General features: G+C 52.1%; 4 protein-coding genes across 4 annotated transcripts; 3 read left to right on the top strand and 1 right to left on the bottom strand.

The window, feature by feature from the left end:
- Positions 1–802: 802 nt before the first annotated feature.
- TrAFT101_010943 (uncharacterized protein) lies at positions 803–4,220 on the bottom strand. The gene is made up of 2 exons (XM_024906994.2): positions 3,513–4,220; positions 803–3,347 (listed from the first exon to the last, which is right to left on the bottom strand). The coding sequence occupies exons 1-2, from the start codon at positions 3,744–3,746 to the stop codon at positions 1,725–1,727; spliced, it is 1,857 nt and encodes a 618-aa protein (XP_024756885.2). The 5' UTR covers positions 3,747–4,220; the 3' UTR covers positions 803–1,724.
- Positions 4,221–8,450: 4,230 nt separating this feature from the next.
- On the top strand, positions 8,451–12,743 carry TrAFT101_010942 (uncharacterized protein). Its single transcript, XM_024906993.2, has 3 exons — positions 8,451–8,582; positions 8,688–10,940; positions 10,993–12,743. The coding sequence occupies exons 2-3, from the start codon at positions 10,839–10,841 to the stop codon at positions 12,496–12,498; spliced, it is 1,608 nt and encodes a 535-aa protein (XP_024756882.2). The 5' UTR covers positions 8,451–8,582; positions 8,688–10,838; the 3' UTR covers positions 12,499–12,743.
- A 1,783-nt stretch (positions 12,744–14,526) lies between these two features.
- TrAFT101_010941 (uncharacterized protein) lies at positions 14,527–16,446 on the top strand (the record flags this gene model as incomplete). Its single annotated transcript, XM_066129102.1, has 2 exons — positions 14,527–14,765; positions 16,401–16,446. 2 exons carry the CDS (start codon positions 14,527–14,529, stop codon positions 16,444–16,446), a joined length of 285 nt encoding a protein of 94 aa, XP_065985232.1.
- On the top strand, positions 15,541–19,930 carry TrAFT101_010940 (uncharacterized protein). Its single transcript, XM_024901011.2, has 2 exons — positions 15,541–17,156; positions 17,242–19,930. Exons 1-2 carry the CDS (start codon positions 16,626–16,628, stop codon positions 19,441–19,443), a joined length of 2,733 nt encoding a protein of 910 aa, XP_024756880.2. The 5' UTR covers positions 15,541–16,625; the 3' UTR covers positions 19,444–19,930.
- The last annotated feature ends 1,078 nt before the right edge of the window (positions 19,931–21,008 follow it).

Raw genomic sequence — 21,008 nt, 5'->3', positions numbered from 1 at the left:
ACTCCAGACAATTATCAATCATGAGACACATCCATGCCAATTTCGTTTCACAGCCTCAACAGCAGTGACAACTAGCGGTGTATGCGCATATGAAGACAAAGCCCGTATAGGGTATCTATCTAATGACACGCCACCCAGGTATATTAACCAGTACATAAGAACAGAAAAAATAAAAACACCTAAAGCCAAAACAAGCGGTAAATAAAAAAACAAACAAACAGGCGGTAAAAAGACATGAGCCTCAAGTTGTAACCAATACTTCACATACCCAGAATCTTACCCTCCACTTCCTCCTCATCCAAAGTATTGATACACGCACGCATGGCGCATGTACTCAGCCTCACGCAATACAACACCAAGATATGCACCATGACTCCATCGAGCAGTTCCCGTCCCATATGAGGTAGACTAGTAATATATCCAAATGGAAAGGAGGAAAAAAAAAGGCTGCCAGCTCATACCCTCCCACACGCTCGCCTCCCACACACACATACAAATCCCAACAAACGCCCAATCATCCGCCTCAGCCTCCCTCCTCCCACCGCAGACTTGTCCGCATCTGTCTCACTTTTTCCCCTAAAAAAAAAAAAAAAAAAAAAAAAAAAAAAAAAAAAACTCCATCAAATGCCAGGGCCCATCCCTGTTACTCCTCTCTACACAGAATTCTGCACGATGAATTCTCAGTTCGAAGAGCTTCGGTGAGAAGTCAGCCAGCAGGATCATGGCCTAGGTTGAATTTAATTTGTAACAATGTCTCTCACATGCAGTAACACTTGCTCATGGCAGAAAACTAAGAGGCAACAAAATTTGCATTCCTATTGAGAAAGACGTGCATACAAGTTAAAAACCAAAACAAAACTACTACAAAGCCTAATTGTGGCTTCATAGCATAGTATATCATCCTGTACCCTGTTATGCTACAAGTGCACCTCCAGTATATCAGTCTAGGTCTATCCTAGGTGCACTTTGAACTCAAACAACACAAGCCCTGCAATCCAAAACCAAAAGAGTCTCATCCAGCATAGCATCATACAATTCCATAATTCCGTAGTCATATCCATATCCATACAAAATACCTCATACACAATTAAAAAAAGAGCCGACTCCAAACAGCCCGCTGTAGGCGTCGCTCGTCAAACACCGTCAGTCTACCGTTCCTTATCCAATAATGGTCGCACAACGCCGCCCGCTTCACAAATGCTGCGACACACGCGTGTGCGTGGCGCCAAAAAAAAAAAAGTGACAACAATAGAAGCAACAATAGTATAAAGGCCTCTTGCTTAAGAAGAGACAAAACGTGGTAGCAGCCGCTGTGAGTGCTGCGGCGGTCTGTTGAAGCCGGAGCCGTTTAATCGTGTCATTGGCTGAACAGCCCAGAACGTATCCAACCCTGGTTCAAAAACAACAAGTAAAAGGGAAAAAACAAGCACACACACAGGATAAAAAAGGGCAAAAGGCGCAAAAAAAAAAAAAAAAAAAAAAGAAAGAAAATTAGAACCAAATCGAAAAAGAGTATACAACAAGTAAGAGCAAAAACAGAAGAAGCACAAGTACTTAAAGTGTGTTGTAAAGATAGCTCAACAGCGCGAAATACCGAATTGCTCATCGCTGTCGGTTTTTCTTCGCTAAGATGATAGCTCTTGATTTTTTTTTTTGAATGCCTTTTCTTTTTCTTCAAAAATCCGTTCCAAAGTATTTTCTCAGATCCAAAAGCAAGTAGCGCATTACTCATGAGATGAAGCAGAGTATGACATGTCTGGTATGAATAAGTCATAAGGTATTTTCCCTTCATTCTCCGTATGATTTATACATTGGCCATAGGGAAGAAAGTCCATATCTTGGAGATCTGAAGCCAGAATCGAGTCTTGCGACGAAGAGTCCATCACAATGTCATTGTCGTTCAGTCCAGACACCATCATGTTGAGACCAGAAGCTGCCTGGCTAGATTGAGCCAAGTAACCGGCAGGTATGATATCCATAGAAGCCAAGTCAGGGCTAAAAAAATCGTTGTATGTATCGGTGTCTTTCAACTGGCCAACAGCATCTGGCATCTGTGTATCGGGAATAAGTTCGGCCTCTCCAACTCTGTGGGAAGGAGAGCACTTGTCTGAGGATTCAGCAGCCGTGCCAAGTGAATCAGATCCGTCACCTTCGACAGTAACCTCTTCGAACCACAGCTTGAGATGCTTCATGGCGGGCCAATCGCCGCCTCCTCTGCCTCCGTTCCTGTTAGACGAACCACCCCTTGCTCGGGTAGGCTTGACTGTGAAATGTGTGCGTCGAAGATGGGCAGCCGCATTATAGTATGCGCCGTACAGCTTCCCCGATGCGCAGGCCTTGCACTTGGAAAGTGAATAAAGGGTCCTGAGTTCAGTAAAAATACCAAACTTGGTAGGATCTCGGCATCTCCACTTCTTGACGATACTCCTATGTTTGGCTTTAGTATGGCGTCGAAGCTCATGATCGCCCCGAAAACCATTAGGATATTCATTGCAGTGTGGGCACAGCTTGGGAGGCTTCGACTTTGGCTTGTTTTTATTGTCTTCTTGGAGGGTGCGCCCTTCCCCAAGGATAAAAGAGGTGGCCGTGTTTGGGGGCAGGGGCTGAGGCATAGGGGCAATAACAGTATCTTTGCTAGTTTGGATGACGCGCTCCGTAGCCGCTTTGAAACGACGCTCCAAATTAGAGGCCGTCGACTTTGTGCTCTTGATGCTGATATTCGAGGTTTCTCTTTCCATCGAAGCAGAGGAAGGGAATGGTGGTGATTGATTTTCTAAAGCATCGTATTGTTTAAAAAGAGAAGAAGTAATGCCATTGCCGATGGCAAAGAGATCAGTATCTAGGTTTGATGGCTTCCATGGGCTGTTTGGCTGAGAATAATCGGATGCCCCTTGGCCAAAGTGTGGTTCTTCTTTGAAGGACGAGAACGAGGGCATTCTGTGCATGAAGCTAGGGCTGGCTTGAACATGACTGCCTTCGCGGGTCATGGGATACGGTAGATCACCAACTGAGGATGCTGAGACCATTGAGGGAGGAGCTGAAGGCATATCGCTCAAGGGCATGTCATCGGGAGACAGGTTTGTTCCCGTGGTAGATAGGTATGTCCCTGGGTTTAAACCAATGTTGGGGGAGATGAGAGAAAGAGAGTTCTCGTTGACCCCATCAAACGGTGCAACAGAAAGCCCCTCAATGCTTTGAGGGTGGTAGGTTGATGCCAGCGCCATTGCCCCTTGGCCATGGCCATGGGGGCCTTGTAAGGGCATGCCGGGTTCCGAATGGATGGATGCGTTGCGTTGCATTGGAAACGCCAGCGTTGTCGGCTGGTGGAGAGGATAGCTGTTGCGGTTCTAATCAGAAAGGAACGTGTTAGCATATACTCTGCTTTGGCCAAGGATGCGTGCAGTACGGGAAGGCGATGAAAGAACATGGAAGAAGGGGATATCGGTGTAGACATTGAGCAGTGTGTGCAGAGAGGTAGGCACGTGTATATTGAGCAGAGGCAGGGCACTCACATTGGCCTCGAAAGGCACAAAGGCAGGATTGGCGCTGAAGCCTCTGTTCAGGGCCGGCGCGCCGTATGTAGAGGCGGCGTTGCCCTCTGTAAACTGAAAGTTGGAGACCTGCAGTCTCGGAGCCACAGGCCGCATCTGCACATGATGGGCTGGCTGCAGCCGCGGGCCTGCGCTACGGGGAGACGACTCCATGGGAAACTCCATGCGTTGCCAGTTGAAAGTCTGGTCTGGCATCCGCTGGAATTAGGTAAATTATAAGGTCTGTCTGGCTTAATATGGACCAGACAAGACAGGCGGGATGTTGGATGTTGACAGATATTGATGGATAGGTAGAGAGAGGAATAGAGGAGAGGAGAAGGGGGCGCGACGAGTATTAAATATGTGCAGTTCGCAGTACGATATCAGTAGCCGCGTAGATATGTAGCGGCAGCAGGAGCAGCAGCAGAGTGGCAGCAATAGTAGGCCAAGCACGTAGTGAATGGCTGAAGTCGACAGTATGAGAGCGTGTAAGTGATTAGGGCAGAGATTGAGAGCTCCGTGTCAGGGTATATATAGCAGGACAGATAGGCAGCAGTATGTTTGTGCAGCCACTTATGATGGTGGTAGCAGCAGCTGTAGGGCTATCAATATCGGCGCAAGTCGAATGTAGAAGAAGAGAAAAGGAGGGAAAGAAGGTCGTAGGACGGTGCTCAAGTAGAGAATTATAATAAATGGTATGTAAGCAAGGTATAGAATGAGAAGTAAGAAGATGAAGAAGAAGATGAAGAAGAAGAAGAAGAAATAAGAGAGAGAAAAGTATGAAGAGGAAGACGACAACGATAAGGAGAGTCGGTCAGAAAGACGAGCGATGAAGTGTTGCTGGGCAAGATGGACAGTATGTATGTAAATGCGAGTAGGATAGAAGGGGGAAATAGAAGCAAACGACGGCGGGCGGCCAGTTATATGGTGCCGCGGCAGTCCGCCAACGCGCAACGTACATACATTGTTGGTGTATAAGCCCAGCCAGTTGGCGCTGCAGATGACCGACCGCCTTGCTGGGAAGCAGCAGGAGAGCGCCAGGCGGTCGAGACATTTTGGGCGCTGCAGGTACTCGATACCAGCAGCGGGTGTGCCTTGGGTGCGTCGAGCACGAGGTACAGCGCAGGTAGCGGAGAGAAGCAGGCGGGCTGCATTGGGTGGCATCAGACGCAGCAGCGATACACGGACTCGCGCAGAGAGAGCGCCGGGCAGAGCGCCTGTGCCCTGTGCTGGCTGGGACTACTGCGGGTGCGGGTGACTTGATTTGGGAGCCGGAAGAGGCTCAACTAGGCCCTTAGGCTAAAGACGGTCGCTGCCGTCGCTGCACGGAGCCCAGGTTCCTCTACCGTGCTGGTACCTGCGCGCGCTGTATCTGCGCTGCGAGCTGCGTCCGCGCTCACCGGGTCGCCGCTACCAGCCAGCGCATGCAGCCCGCCAGAGGAGACGCTGGAGCTTCAGAGGGGGGGGGGGGGGGGGTGACGTCTCGCTGCTTGCCCAAGGCGCTCTCTGGGCGCTGATCCGCTGTAAGCCCCTACCGGGACGGCCTTGTACCCGTACACGCTCGATCGCAGCGCACTTGGCGCTTGACGACGAGGACGAGAGCTAGACGGCGGTCGGCTCCATCAGGATTGCCTGCTCTCTCGCGCTCTCTCTCGACTGCAGCTGAGCGTTTTGAAGACCTGCAGCTCGTGTTCTCATCCCCCGCCTCATCCCCCAGGCGCCAATCTGCCGATTCGAGAGATGCTAAGGCCTGCCCATGCCCTGTCTGTCGTTCGCTTGGCGACGCTGCCATGCGTCGTCCACTGCCTGGTCGCTCCAGCTCTTGGATCGGTGCTAGCAAGGATGCTGCGAGCGAGACGAGCGATATGGAAATCGCTCTCCGTCGCCACCGCAAGTGGGTATGGTATTGGACATGCCTGGTAATGGATGTCTCTGTCCGACAAGATCACCCGCTGACAGGAAACAAAGGCTCAATGCCATCACCATTCTGCTAGCAGTGTACTGTGCATACGTACATGGCCGCTAGCACTAGCTGCCAACTGGAGGCTGCCAGGATGGCGCGATTGGATGCTCAACCCTGTCCGCCGTCGATGAACCTGCCAGTCATCCGCGGCAGCCAAACCCAATGATCGGGATGCGGCTATGCGGCTTGCACCCGAAACATGCCAGGCCAAATCAGCAGCGTTGCACCGTTATTGCTGCTAGCAGCATTTGAAATCTGATTTAGTGACCGCTAGTGTGCCATCCTTATCGCTGCTCCATGGTCCATGGGAACCGAAGCCAATGACACAATGGCCGCCAGCTCTCTCTGGCTCTCTCCGGGTTCGCGCCATGACTGGGCCACCACCACCACCAATGGCTGCGACTGCAGCGGAACATGAAGAAAAAGGAGAAAAAGGAGAGGAAAAAAAAAAAGATGAACACATATGCGCAAGCCAAAGGAGCACCCGCGCTAGCAGCATATTTGTGGCTGGCGATTTATTACATCCCACACCAAAACGCCAGGAAAGGCCTTGGCGTCGATGGAGCTGCTTTGTGCCACAACCCCCAGGGGATCGGCATCAAGATGTTGTTGAAACTGCGACCAGGACGAGTACCTCGTACCCGTACCTTGCTGCCGAGCAGGTGATGTCGACGAGGGAAAAGACTACGGAAAGCCTGCCAGACACGTCGCCGCTCTGTAGGCGTGCGTTCGTATGTGTATGTGTCTGTGTATGTGAACGTGCATGTTGTGGGCGATGCTCAGCAGCACCCGTAACGGTGGCACGCTCTGGGACCGTGTCCCCATCCTTTGGTGCCCAGATTCAAGACGTCAGCCATCCGGATGCCCAGCGGCGCATCAAAAGAAGGCAAAGGACCTTCGGTGTCTCGTTGGGGGCGCATTGACTCATCGTGCTGTTCCCGTGGCAGCGTGGCAGCTAGTATTTCGCACCTTACCTTGCTGTGGGAGGCAAGTAGCTCCAAAAGGGGGGCGATGCCGCTGTCCATTGTCGCCGGCGTCAAGACTTTTGCCAAAATCATCTCCCCAAGTCCTCGTTCGGTCAGTCCCAAGTGTTTACCGAAGAGGAGGGGCTGGTGCTGTAGCCAGCCAAAACTAAAGCACTGCCCGATGTGTGTCTTGGTGGCCGGACACAAGGGTTGCGGCTTGAATTCATCCAGGACGCAAGGCAGCAACAGCAACAGCATCCATGCCTCCCACACCTCTCGCGCAGCCCGCCAATTGGCTCCATTGGAAAAAGTAAGGCGAGAGCGCGCACGATTAGCGCACAACAGCTCGCTCACTCTGCCCCCAGCCAAGCCCAAGCAAGTCAAGTTCCCAGCGGTCTCTGGCATGGGGTGGGCTCTGCTCTGGCAGAAACGGAGGCTAGGCCAGGATGCCCGAGATCCCTGGTGCGCCACAAAGCAAGTCTATTTCTTGTTTCCTGGCGTATGTGTGTGGTATACGGAGTACTGGGCACCTTGATATACGATACGTACATACATACCTGTGCGATATCTCTGCAAGTGCGTGTGTACTGTATGCTCAATGCGATGCGAGCGGTGTCGAGAGCATGCGCATGCACGTCGCGGCAGACACACATGCTGCTGCTCACTCACAGGCTTACCTCACACCAGCTCATACAGGAACCTGCCTTGGGTACCTATCATCACTGGGTACCTTACGTTGCCACATGGCTTTTCCACTGTATCTGCTACGGGCCAGCCATCTGGCGGTGAGGGCCAGCATCCGGCATGCTCGTACAGATACCATTGCTCTGTACTTCGTACATGGTGCCTGTATCGAACCCTGACTGGCCATGGAGTTGCAGCGGCTGCAGTGGTTGGTGTCGAGTGAAACCGGGGAACGGCTGTCGTTGCTGCTGTTCCTGGATCTGCAGTCCACTAAGGCAGCCTGTTTGCACACCTATCTGCATTATTTGTACATGCCTGTGTACCCTGGTGTATAGAGTATCTACAGATTTCCTGTACTACAAGTACAGTATGCATGCGCAAGCAGTTGCGGCGTCGAGTCTCGTTGTCGTGGATGAGAGCTGCCATGCCTGATTCGGGCTGGTTTGAATCGGTTTGGGCTGGTTTGCTGGCGCGACGTGAGAGGATCGGCCAGAGGCCAAAAGGCCAGCAGAGGAAAGGAAACGGTGGCCGTGGCCTGGTGCCCGCATCAAATCAAGACCACTGCCGCGAATCGCGCCTGGGACGGTCTTATTCGCCGATGACGATGGCCAGAGGATGGTGGGGATGGGATAGCGCTGGCTGCTGGCATTCGCATCGAATGCAAGGTCCAAGTGGTTTCCCCCCGGCTCTGGGCTTGGTGGGACGCTGCGGAACCGTTCCTGGCTGTCGTTTTTTTCTTTTCGCTGCTCCCTGCTGCAGTCTCAGATAGGATCGAGCCGGTGCTAGTGCGTCCATTCGACCCGGTGGTGAAAGTGCCGATTCCAAGCCCACGGCCTTATTCTGGAGGCGCATCTAGGCAAGCAAGGAGAGCCCAGCCCCTGGGATTCAGCTGGCCATGCAGCCATTCACAGAGCAGGCGCTAACCCAACAATCATCGTGCTCCTACAGCAGCATGTCACTCGCAGGGCTAGCCACGAAGCGTATCTTGTTCGTCTCTCCTTGCTGGCACGGCGATATATACAGCCAGATTACGAAACCCATGCTTGGCTGTATTAGTATAATCGGTCGCAAGAAAAGCAGCCTGGCGGCACTACTCCAAATAGAGGCATTGTCGTGCTGCATTCTATATCATATCGCGTACATACATATACCTGCTTGATGGCTGGAACGCGCCAAAGTTTCAGGCTTGGACGAGCATGCACAGAGATGGCTTTCTCTATGGCATGTTTCCCCAGGCAGCCCTGTAATTCAATCGACAAAAACCGCGCATTCGTTTTTGGCAGCAGTGATTTGTGTTTCCTGTTCTAGTGCCGCCATAGTCGCCTCAAAAAGCGCTCAAATCGCTTCTATTTGCGGATATAGCACAGCGCAGCTATGCCAAGCATCTCTGGGATTGAGCCAAATGCCGGACCCGGGCAAGTAAAGGACGCAGTCAACCGGGTACGTGTACGGAGCATTTTGGCGGTTGTGCAATGTCATATCTCATTAATTCCCTTTCCAACTGCCTACTATGGGAATTCGCTTAACAAGTTCTCTTAGCAAAAGAAAAAGAACCGGAATCGTCAGCCGGATAGCTCCAACTGTAATTGCTGGCCACAAGTTAATGCCTCTCGTCTCGCTGCAAGGTGAGCACTTGAAGTGCCCATAGTGCTAGCTCATTAGCTCGCCAATTCAGCCTTGTCAGGATCATGGCGCTTGTTCTACCCGCCGATCCCGCGATTCATTCTCTTACTGCGAGGAATACGAGAAGCGCAACAAAGTACGAATTACATGCACGCGACACTGGCCGCATTGCATACAAGCCATCTCTCCAGGCGGCAGCGCGGTAGGAGATTTCAAACCCCACGCAGCGAATGGAATCGAATCCTTCCTCATACCGTCGTCCCAGCACAGACCGGCCACCCAAATCCCATCGTCGCAGGCTAATTGATGGGGCTTGACATCAGCCATGGACAGCTAAATTGCAGAGTATGACCAGGGGGCTTTAGGCTAGGCGATCGCGGGGCTGATGGCGCTTTGGATTCTCGATGGATGCTGCCGCCGGTGCCACCGTGCTACAAGTAGTAGTAGATGAATGCCATGGAACACGTCTAGAAGGCTTCGACGGCTTCGAAGCCCTTGGCCCGAGCGTCGGGAGGTGGTCTGTGATGCCCTCTAGTGCTCAAAGGTGACCAGGTCGCAAGGCATTTTCGTGCCATCGACGTCGTAATATGCGTTGGCAAGTGGCTTTAATCGCTCAATGCAATGGGGTGCTAAGAGCAGCTGCGGTGGCCCTCGCGAGCGTCTCGCTGACCTCCCCTCAAAAGTTTCTTCAGCTCTAGTACATGGCCGCGTCTCCGAGCTCGCAAGGAAGAGGCGAGACGGAGTTTGGAAGACCAAGGCCGGAGAGCCTAGGCCTTTTGGCTCGAGCGTCAGAACGATCAGCTCTTTTGTCATGTGAAAGCTCACACAGCCTTCCAGCCTGGTGTGTGACCACTTGTGCTTTCTCCGAGGACCCTGGCGCGCTGCTCTCTCCTAGTGGTCAATTGCGCCGCTGCGATTGAGTTGCGATTGAGACAGGCCGTGACTCAGATTTGCCGTCTGCATGTACGTCAACCGCTGGTCGCGATCGTAAACGGTAACCTGCATTTGGCCAAAACAATTGATTCTGCAGCAAAGCCACCACGTGTACTTGGTCTTGTGGAAGAGCAGTACAAGCGAAAAGGCTCATTGTGCCATACGCTGGCTTTGTACCCGCTCTCCAAGCCTGCCCCCCCTCCTTTCCCAGCGTTTGATCGAATGCCAAGTGTTGCCTTTTCTCTCATGCTGTGTGGCCTTTCCTGATTCTGGACCCCTTCCGTCATCGACGGATACACTGGAAGTCCAATCCCGCCCGCTGATGCAGGGGTGCAACCTTTAATGCTCAACTGAGATGGCAAGTTGGCGTGTCAAATGACCTATTGGCTGTCTGGAAGGGCTTAGTCCATTTAGAGCCGGCTGGACGTAGGTACTCGTACATGTACATACAGCCACTTCTGGGGGAAGAGAGAGTCCACCGGGGGCTTTCTGGGGTGGGAGGCAAAACACGCAAATCCGGGGAAAGCTTCGGATGGCATAGCCTGTGGATGTGGACATCTAAGGGTGTTGGGCTGTTCGCTACTGAGGGCGCATCTCGCCGATATCCTAGCTGCGGTGCCGGAGGGAACTCCAATTCGGTGAAGGATTGGTTGATTTGGAACATCTCTTATCTCTCGGCTTAGAGGCTCGACTGATATGCCTTTGGTCTAACGGTGCGGAACTGATGGCAGATGAGCGGATGTTCGCGGCTGAAGCAGAGGCTAACGCATAGGGAAGCACATGACCAAGAAGGGCGCTGGGACACAGGCAATAGGACGAGGCAGACGGTTATGCATGATGAATTGATTTGACTAAATCACAGAAACTCTTTATCAGGCATGACAAGGCGATAGTTGTAAAAGGATTTGGAGGCTGGGTGCTTATCGTGAGCTTGCTGTATGATGGCTTCCGTTTGCTGTGCTATGCTTTGCTTTGCTTGAGTATTAGTGATCGGCAAAAGCTCGGCTGAACCCTGCGGCGATGACACAGTGACCTCAACTGCATCGCATATCGGGCGGTGTTGATCCGATTGCTTGGGGGTCCAAACCCAGTCCAAGAAGCCAGCCGCATGCTTTGCCAAACTCGCTGGCATACTATGGCATGATGCGCCGTCTACAGCTATCGCTTCTGGCGGCCTTGCCGCTGTGCAGGGCCAAGTCGCCCGCCTTTAGCATCCATGAGGACTTGCAGGCCTTTCCGCAGGTACGGCTCTTGAGCTCATGCGCATGACAAACCACAGCTGACGATATCGCAGTTTGAGGTCATCTTCTCCAACCACTACATCTCGGAGAAGGATGCGCAGTCGCTGCTGGAATACAACATCGAACACCCCACGTTTTCGGCCGATTCGTCGCAGCCTACAATCAGCGATACCGGCGGCAGCGGCACAGCCCAAGATGGTCACGATGGACGCTATACTGCCACCAAGAACGAGTCGCCTCTCACGTACGAAGTGATGAACATGCCGCCGCATCGATACCTCTGCGCCATACCCGTCATCGAGCCTCCGTCTCCGGAGAACCAGACGGCAACCGAACTGGCCAAGGCAGAAGAGGCACGCGAGCTTGACCGAGCTGCTGCTAGCGGCTGGAACCTGCTCAGCCAGCTCGACGACACATGCCTCTATTTCATGTCGGGCTGGTGGAGCTACAGGTTCTGCAACAATCGCGAGATTGTGCAGTTCCATGCCCTTCCCTCGACGCCCATGGGAAAGCCGCCCCAGCGCGATCCCCATGCCGCCGAATACATCCTGGGCCAGGCGTCTCTCCCCGAAACATCTGAAACACACTCGACGTCGAGCTCTAGCTCTAGCGATGATGAGAAGCCACCGGCTGAGTTACAAGTCAAGGGCGATCAGCGATACCTCGTGCAGAGGCTCGGAGGGGGGACTATATGCGATTTGACGATGAGGGAGCGAACCATTGAGGTGCAGTACCACTGCGTTCCGGGAATGAAAAACGACCGCATCGGATGGATCAAGGAGGTTACGATTTGCGCATATGTCATGGTGGTCAACACGCCAAGACTGTGTGACGATGTTGCCTTTTTGCCGCCGGAGGAGAATAAGGCAAATCCAATTACTTGCCAGCTCATTACCGATGATGAAAGGCAGACGCCTCCGCTTATTGATCAGCACCCAACTAAATTTCCCAAAGTGGATGAGCCGATTGAGCAGGAAGAGGAGTCGGGCGAGCTGCATAATACGGTGGATGAGACTCCGGTTACGGTTGGCGGCGTGCTTGTCGGCGGACGGAAATCACTTTCTGCCGGTGACAAGGATGGCCAGCCGCCAATCATACTGGCACCGCCCCGAAACTACATGAACACTCAGCAGGCTACGGAGCAGCTCATCAAGGTGCTCGTCCAGGCAGCCAGCAAAGAAGACGGCGGTAAGGTCGACCGCCTTAGCAAGGAGGAGCTCGAGAAGCTGAACATTAAGCCCGACATGGTGGAGGAGATGGAGGAGGAGATGAAGCGGCTCGCGGGCGATGCTGGCTGGCAGCTGGAGATTGTGGGTGGTGTTGACGATGAGGAGAGGCAGCTTCGTGGGTGGTTGCATGAGGAGGGTGATGGTGATGGTGATGGTGACGGCGCGGATGAGAAGGCGAAAGGAGGGAAGGGGAAGAAGAGTGATAAGGGTTCGGGGAAGAAGGGTTCGGGCAAAAAGGAGAAGAGTAAAGACAATGGTGGCAATGGGAAGCGGAAGAAGGGGCCGGATGAAGAAGGGAGTGAGGAGCGGTTTTTCAAGGAGGAACTGTGAGTGAGGGGAAAATGTATGAATGAAGCTCGTCTTTTTTCTTTTTGGCGTTGAGGAAATTGTCTTTTATTGGCATCATATCATATTCATATCTTAGCATCGTCATCATCATCATTCGTTTATGCTGCTGCTGGTTTCGTTACTTGGCGCAGCAGTGTATTGTGAACTACGAAATAGGTATATAGTATATAGCCGTTATTAACGTTGCAAGCATGGTTGAACCATGTCTGCATTGCATTACACTGAAAGTATTTCAATTGTCTACCTAGTGATGTTATAAGTATAGTAGATTTGCATTACACGATAAGTATTCCAATGATCTAGAGATGTTATGAGTAGATGTATACATACATGTATCTATAGCAACCATCTCTCACTCTAGGTTGCAATCTGCTTGTTTGTATGCATGTCTGTCTGTCTGTATGCAAGGGAGATGAAGCAGATAAGATGGGATCAGGATCACACAAAGACAGAGAGCTACTGGGATATCCAAGACACCGTTTCTTTGATGGAGCGTCTGCCACGTGTTGTGCGTGTGTTCCAGTATGGCAGTCGTGCCTGTGTCGAGGCGAGCAAAGAAAAGATCCGGATATGCGGTCGGGCTGAGCTTAAGTGATACACCCGCGCTTCCAATGCATTTTGAATGCACATGTAGGTACTTGGATTTTTACGTACATACAACTTACAGTAATTACGGGGCGCCACGACATCGTCAGTGCGTTCGCTGTCTGGTGGAGAGCGCAGACGTGGAACGCTTTATGCGTTGTTACGGAGCAGATGCGGATACGAAATAGCATTGAGTGCGGAGCATCAACTACCGAGCCCAACCGGGTATACATTTTCTTCATTTCTTCGCATATCGGTTGTGCTATATTTATGTCTGCGTTGTTCATTCTTTACCGCTCTTAGCGACAGGGATACCATACCTTATGCCCATTGGTTCTGTGAGGCGGTGTCGATGGGGGCGAGGATGAGAGAGAGAGGGGTTTATGCAGTGGTGGTTCGTACGGCGTTGATGATGAGGATGGGATTTTTCTTTTTTAGTTCATGGTGGTGATGTAGTGAGCGAATCATGATCGAGCGGTCTGATATGCGTGCTGGATAGGAGTTGGCAGCGGTGGGATGTTTGCTCTAGGACTTGAAGCTGCGGTTTGTTTTACCTATTGCTTTTGTCTTTTGCTGACTACTCCGTACATCGGGTTTTTTTTGGTGAGCACCCCCGCTTGTTGAGAGAGGATACAGGAACATGGGTATTGAGGATGATCGGTGTGACTTGCGTGATTGCTTGCTTACGGTTCGTGGGTATCTGGCGAGCTGGCCTTGTCTCATACAAGCAGAATGATCACGTAATGATACCGCCAGAGTCCATGTTTCCAATAGGGCGGTTGTTACAAGTGTATCGTCATTCAATGTCTCGCAAAGTTAATCGATAACAGCGGAGTGAGAGATGTTGGGCGTCTTAGTGATGCTTCACCGTATAAAGCAATTGGTCGTTTGTTCAGTGCCGGCACCGACGGATTCAGTATGCGTGATGGAAGGTGGCATTGGCAAGTCAAGCGACATCACATCATTGCAGCATAGGCGAGGAAGAAACGAACGAGAGATGCTCAACGAACGGAAATACTCCGTAAATGCAAAATACACCCTGCCCGGCCTGGGTAGCGAGCGAACGAATCAACTGTGGCTGCCACGTTTGTCGCGCGCCACGAGAAAACGAACGTTGGCCGGCGCTGTGGTCGTGTGGCGCTGGCGAGAGATGAAGATAAAATGGAGCCCTGAAAGGCGGAACCACGGCCCCGGCCCCAGCTGGAGACGAAACAAGCCCCGCGGCTGCGGGAGATCCAGTGATGGGCAGCCCCGGAAATCGTAGCAGCGAGTTTATATGATAGGGGAGTCTGTTAGCGATGAACCGCTGTCCAGGCCGTCGATTCGTTGTTTTTGTTCGCTTCGACGAGCAGCAGTGCCAAAGAGACAGGATGGCAGAGACGAGAATCGCGATTAGCCTCAAAAGGGGTGGCTGCAGGAGGGGACATGCAGGCGGCGCCACCTGCTGGAACCTGGATGCGGCAGCAGCCCGGCTTCTCCACCGCTTTTCTGACGGGCGGCGTTTGGGAGAGGCGCGAAGAGTGCGGTGCGCTAGAAGAAATGGAAGAGGAAACTGTGCCATCCAAGAGGCCGTTTGGTGTGGTCGGGTGTCACTCATTCTCGAAGTCTATACAGAACAACCCCATGCAGCTAGGCCGGAGTGGGCAGCGCTACCATCAGAACGGGTGACATTCATTGACCGCTAGTCCTTGATTCCAAGTAGAGCATCAATGGACTGGCTGGACGTCAAAGACAAAGAGGGACAAAAAAAATTGTGTTGGGCTGAAAGATGAGCTGCGTCGTTGGGCTGCTGCAGCCTCTTTGTCTTGCTGTGCGCTCCGCCGCAAACTGGCGGGACAAAGAGCGAGACAAGAAAAAAAAAATGAGATGGCGGTAAAAGGGGGCTGGGGTCGAGGTCTGGGCTGAAAAGAGTGTCATCGTGGCTTTGCGCGTACCAGGAAAAGAGAGAGGCGGCGGGCAGGGCGGGAGACCACAAAAGGGTGGATATGCGGATGGAGACGTGGTTTATGCGGCAATGCGGACACACGCCGGGCATTGCATTGACTGGGTCAGCATAGGAGAGAGAGCGAGAGAGAGGAAACAGAAAGACAGAGAGATTGGACTCTTCGTGGCTACCTGTGCGCTCAATTGATTGATTGCGCGTTTGAGCCGTTCAGCGCTCTCTTATAGGTCGGGCGTCGCAGACAGCAGCCACCCATTTGCGCTTTGCCGCCAATCACAGCCGGCCGCTTCTATCCCGCAGCGACCTTCAATTCAACTGATCTGCTCCATCCATCCCTCTGCAAAGGCCGGACCGCCGCCCCTTTGCGCTAACTCTCAGGCCTGGCTTCAGGCACAGGCACTAGCGCCGACCCCTGGCTCGCTGCAAGCCACCCACTGAAGCACCAAGTGCTACAGCAATTACGGAGTAGCCGCACTACGCTTCACTCGCCCAGCAGCTCCTCCCTCGACGTTCATTCTCCATCATCTGTCTCCATCTCCATTTCCCGCATCGCATCGCATCGCATCTCTCTGTCCCTGATTTTACGACTGACGCTGCATTGTTCGCACTTGAATTCGATTTTCGCATGGATGGCGCCGGCCCGTACAGTATGTTCTTTCTGCTTGACTCTGCCTGCTCCCTCTAGTCTGCCTCGCCTGCATCGCGCACAAGAAAAAGGACCGGATCGCATCTGCCCTCGTCTTTCCTCGCCATTCCTCCGCCAGAGCTTCATATCGCCTCTCCACCCCCGTTCTCATTCCCGACTGCATTCCTAGAGTCCCCAACTCGCACTGCAAGACGCATATTTGATTGTTGTTGTTGCCGCCGCTATTGCGGTCTTGCTGATCGCCAACTTGTCTCTTTTTTTCTGCTGCTGCTGGAACATAATACGAACCCTTGCCTTAAGCGAGTTTCCACGACGACGGCATATTCCCACATCCATATCCACCGCCTTGCTCTGCTCTGCTTTTTCAAGCCCGTCACTGCCCGCTGCGCATCCTATTCACCTTCGCCTCCTCTCTGGCGCAAAGTGCCTGCTCTCTCTCCTTATCCACATTCACCAGGCCAGACCTTGCCAACGCCTGGAGCCGAGGCTGGCGGCCGGAATCTGGATTGCGATACATACCCCTACCGCGTACATGCTCCAGACCTTGCGGAATCGCGAGATCGACCCCCTTGGACTGTGCCTGCACCACGCTCTCTCGCGCGCCAAAGTCTCTCACGCGATCGCGTCTGACCTCGTCTCGACATATTCTTATTCCTACCTGGCATACATTCACTTCGTAGTCCCGGCACCGACTAAGCGCTAAACTCTCAGGCCTAGTAACTTTGACTTTCGATGCGGCCTTCAGCGCAAACCTTGAACAGCCGCTGCACCTGATATATATACCCACATAGGCATATATATATATATATATATATATATATATATATATATATATATATCAGCCATCGTGTTTGCTCCTACTCGTCGTCATTCCTTTATTTTTGATTTTGCAGCTTTACGCTGCTCCGCAACCATCATTCAACACATAGTTGCGCCATGGATTCGTCAAGCATGTCGTCAAGAGCCTTTCAAAAGGCTCCGGCTCAGTATCCTCGCGCCTCTTCGCGGGCGTCCAACAGATCCGCGTCGACACGTATGACGGCCCAAGGCGTAAGAAGTCCGGTCCCAGGCCCTCGCCTTGCGCCTTCACCTCAACTTTCCATCGACCACCCGAGCCATCGATACCACCACAGCCCTTACAAGGAGCCTGTGCTGTCGCCTCGATCTACTCCCAAACCTACGCCCCAAGCCTCGAGAGAGGGCAGCGTCGAGTCCCCTCGTACCCAGGCAGTTTCGTCGTTCCTACAGGAGAAGCTACAGCGAGAACGAAGAGCTGAAGTCGACAAGCTCAGCCAAAGCTCCCTATCACGAGTCAACGAAGACTTTGGCGTACCACTCAGTATTAGCCGCATTAACTCTCCAAGGAGGAGATCGATTGCAGCGTCATCAGATGGATCACGCCCCAAATCGAGCAGCGGCAATGATCCTGCCAAGAAGCCTGGGTTGGGCGTTAAAGACATGGACAATGTATGTTACCGATGAGATGAGGAGGCACTCTCGCTCGCCAATTTTCTCTCCCCCGTTCTTATTTCTCAAGCTAACCGATTGACAGGTCATCTCAAGACTCCACAAGGAAAATTTCGATTTGAAGCTGGAATTATATCACCGTCGCGAAAAGCAGTCAACACTGGAATCAAGCATCGAGAGCCTAGAAAAGGAGAAGCGCCAAACCGAAGAGATGAACGAAACCTTACTCGACGAGCTCGAAAAACGCGACAAGGCTGTTGAGGAGGCCGTCGCCATGATCGTCATGTTGGAGGCCAAGGTAGACCAGTTACTTCAAGAGAGAAACATGGTTCTGCAAGTCGAGCAGGAAAGATTCTTTTGCCGTCAAGATATGGAGCAAAAGTATCTCAGGCCATCTCTCGACCTTCCAGCTGACGAGGCCGGCAAGCAAGTAGATGGAAACAGGGCCATCAACCGCGTGCCAAGCTTCCTTTCAGAAAAGAGCGAAAACACCGAGAACCTGCGCAACGTTTATCTCGGAGTCCGGGGTAGCGCGCTCAGCCTGGCGCGGGTCACTGAGGGGAACCTCGAGGTGGACAACGGCGCAACTAATGGGCCGGCTCCGGGTAGTCCAACCTTGAGCGTCCTCAGCGAAAGCTCCTTTGCCAGTGTTTATGGTAAAAAGGGCCAAGAAAGCATTTTCCCCCCACCCGTCGATCAACCCCTTAGCCTGGATGGCCTTGATGCCGACTCGCAGATATACACGGCTGAGGGCCGGGACGTCTCCAAGAGGATAACTGGATTCCCGCCCCGGGCCGCTTCTGCCAATCATTTCAACGGCGGAAGCCGTTCAGCCGCTCCCCGCCATCCTAGCATCTCGGGTTCCGTGGGTCACGCCTCCCCGCTACAGCAGATCGAACAGCTAGCCCGGTCTCAGAGCGTGCTCCAGGAGGGCTTCCACCCTGTGGCCAACTCGAGCAGAGATCGACGACGCTCACAGCCTCCCCCTACATTGAGAAAGGTCATGACGGACGGCCCTGGTACTTTTCGACTTCATGATCCAAATTTCCCTCCCACCCCAGACACGATCTCGACATCGACACTGCATCGAATGCGAAGTTCCAACGATTCACTTACAAGACAAGACAGCCGAAATGACAGGGCATCAGTCGTATATAGCGATCAGGACAATCAGTCGCTGCGAGTTTCATTCCGAGGAAAGCAAAGTCAATTGCGGGGCGTAGACAAGGGTGCTGGCGATGAAAACGGACACTCTTACGGTATTGCTGTTCCCATGCCACAGCAGCATCATCATCATCACCAAAGAGCCGCTAGCGAGTCTACGACGTCTCGTAAGAAGGACAACCAATGGGACAGCACCGACTCTGATGAGCAATCCGATTCTCACTCACCGCGATCTAGTCTTGACATTTGGATGCGAGAGAGCAACAAGCCAACACGAGACGATAATGTCTCTTCCGATATGTTCAACTTTCCACCTGGCTTTGGGCATCAGAAGACTCAATCGCAAGGCATTGGCAACGATGCCGACTATATCAACGACCTCTTCTCACTACGCCAGTCTCTCGTTACGAATACGGCTCCGCCTCCACCCGGTAGGCGGTCGAGCCTCCATGCTCGGACGTCATCGACTACCTCATCTGCCCGGAACTCACCCAGAACACTCACCCTTACCAGCACTCCAGAACAGCCAGAGCACCCAGAGGAGCTGGAATATGTCAATCGCTCTAGGCAACGAAGTAATAGCGTCCAGGTGAAACACGATTACCACACGCCTATCCAGTCTCCGTCTATTCCTCAGCTCCCGAATAGCGAGAAGAGAAACCACTACCCTCCGGTCAGCGGACCACGGACTGCATTGAATAGACTGTTCCGTCGCTCAGTAGCTCCCACTTCTCCATCCAGCATGCCTGCGAGCGCCACGGAGACTACCTTTTCCGAATCGTTCAAGAGCACCCAGGGCGTTAGTCTTCAACCTTGGATGAACAGAAACATTGGCAGCGAGCTCGATCCTCGTGCTGGCTCTACGCCACCGCCCATCACGCTTACGCTTCGACAGAGGAGAAGGAATACGGTGGGAACCGAAGCAGCACCCTCCTTTATACCCTCATCGACCAGTGCTCCCGTACGACTCTCCGAGACGGCTGTTAACGGGCGAAATTCACCAGCTGCGAGGAAGCTACCGGCTGAGCCAGCTACGCCGGCGGCGTCAGTCATTGGAACTCGGAGGAAGTGGCTACCTGGATTTTCAAGGGGTAGCAGCAGCTTGAGGAACAGGGCCACTTAGAAGCTGCGCTCTGCATCATGAAAGAAAGCAAGGGCAGCAAGCAGACACCAGACATTACACTCACTATCACCAAAGATTCTTTTCCTTTGTCAGTGTATTAACGGATATGTCAAGCATTATAATGGATCAGGGCATGCATTATATTGTGACTCTCCCTATCCATGCGCCTCGACAGGCATTTTTTCTTTTACCTTTTTTCTGCTTTGCCTCTCATCTCCTATGTTGTGAGAAACAACCATAGAGCGTGAGAGACTCAGCCCACGAACACATTCTCTTCATTTTCCTGTATTCTCTTTTGTCCTTTGACTTTACGTCCTTTTTATTCTTCATTTAGCCACATAGCAAGCATCGCACGAGGAGTCGGAAGCGTGTACATGTGTGTATTTTTTTTATTCATGATGCATGACGAGGGAAGCAAAAATGAGGCCTTCACAGGCACTCGGTTATGATATTTGACTTTTTGTTATTTCTTAACGGATTGATGAGATATATAATTTACAATATAATTTTTACTTTAAAAAAAAAATCTTGAAATTGCTGGATCTATTGTTTTCGAGAAACTTTCTTTTTCCTATAAAGCTTTCTTTCTTTCCTGTGAAACTCGCTTCTTTCTTGTGCGTACAGTATTATTAGGTATTGTGGCGATGTGATTAAAATGGCAGCTGCCAGCTCCATACAAACGAGTTGCTCTATATGGGATGAGATCGCAGACAGGACATTCACAGGTATGACAGCAGACGGCATTTTGAATAGGAAATGTGAAATCCAAGGGGCAATGCTCATATGATGACCGTGTAGTTCCAATTAGATGAAAGTATGGTCGACAAAGGAAACCAATCATGAGAAGTTGCATAGAGGCAGGCAAATGTCGAATCTCCTCCACTTTAGCAAGTTTCGTCGTGTGTATAGAGAAGCCGCCACTTTATTTATAGCATCATCATTGGAGGATCTTGAGATCTGGCTTGGAGCGCTGGGGCGTATATTTTTATCGCTAAAGGAAAATTAGGGAAGCGGCCGGGCGTGGATCTTGCGGCTTGCTGATGTGGCGCTGTGATGGGGGTCGCAGGTGTTGACTCTTGAGATTCTGTGAGGGAATGAGTGCATGTGGTATCGATCGATGAGATGTCTGTGGCTATGGCGGTAGATGGCACGTTTGACAAGAATCGCAAAACAGCAAAATAGCAAAATAGCTCACTCTTCATGTCGTGTCTCCCCTTGGACCGGAGCACAGAATGTAGTCAACGAGAATATCAATCCTTTGGAGAGACAAAAATACCTGGTCATGTTTACAGCAATGGCTGCTTCTGCATGGGCTCTGCGGTGAAATCTCGAAGTGTCAATATCCTTGACGAAGCCCATAGCTCTCTCGAGACTGGCCTACGCCTGGGAAAGGGATCTGGTGATGGTCATCATATCGTCATAAGACGGTGTAACTAGTCTCATTGATGAGATGCTCCAAAGGAATACCATGTTGGACGTTAAGGGGGTGGTGTCTGTCTGACTCGTAGGATGGAAAGCTGCTTGGCTTCCAGCTACCTCTATGGTGCAGCGTAATTCGGCGCCAC

The sequence above is a fragment of the Trichoderma asperellum genome, chromosome 7 (assembly GCF_020647865.1).
Source record: "Trichoderma asperellum chromosome 7, complete sequence".
Classification (NCBI taxonomy): domain Eukaryota; kingdom Fungi; phylum Ascomycota; class Sordariomycetes; order Hypocreales; family Hypocreaceae; genus Trichoderma; species Trichoderma asperellum.
This window is presented reverse-complemented; position numbering and strand designations above follow the sequence as displayed.

Coding starts and splice junctions, on each gene's coding strand:
- TrAFT101_010943 (XM_024906994.2), bottom strand. CDS start 3,746: ATGCCAGACCAGACTTTCAACTGGCAACGCATGGAGTTTCCCATGGAG. Junction 3,348..3,512: donor TTGTGCCTTTCGAGGCCAAT/GTGAGTGCCCTG, acceptor CTTTCTGATTAG/AACCGCAACAGCTATCCTCT.
- TrAFT101_010940 (XM_024901011.2), top strand. CDS start 16,626: ATGGATTCGTCAAGCATGTCGTCAAGAGCCTTTCAAAAGGCTCCGGCT. Junction 17,157..17,241: donor GCGTTAAAGACATGGACAAT/GTATGTTACCGA, acceptor ACCGATTGACAG/GTCATCTCAAGACTCCACAA.
- TrAFT101_010942 (XM_024906993.2), top strand. CDS start 10,839: ATGATGCGCCGTCTACAGCTATCGCTTCTGGCGGCCTTGCCGCTGTGC. Junction 10,941..10,992: donor ACTTGCAGGCCTTTCCGCAG/GTACGGCTCTTG, acceptor ACGATATCGCAG/TTTGAGGTCATCTTCTCCAA.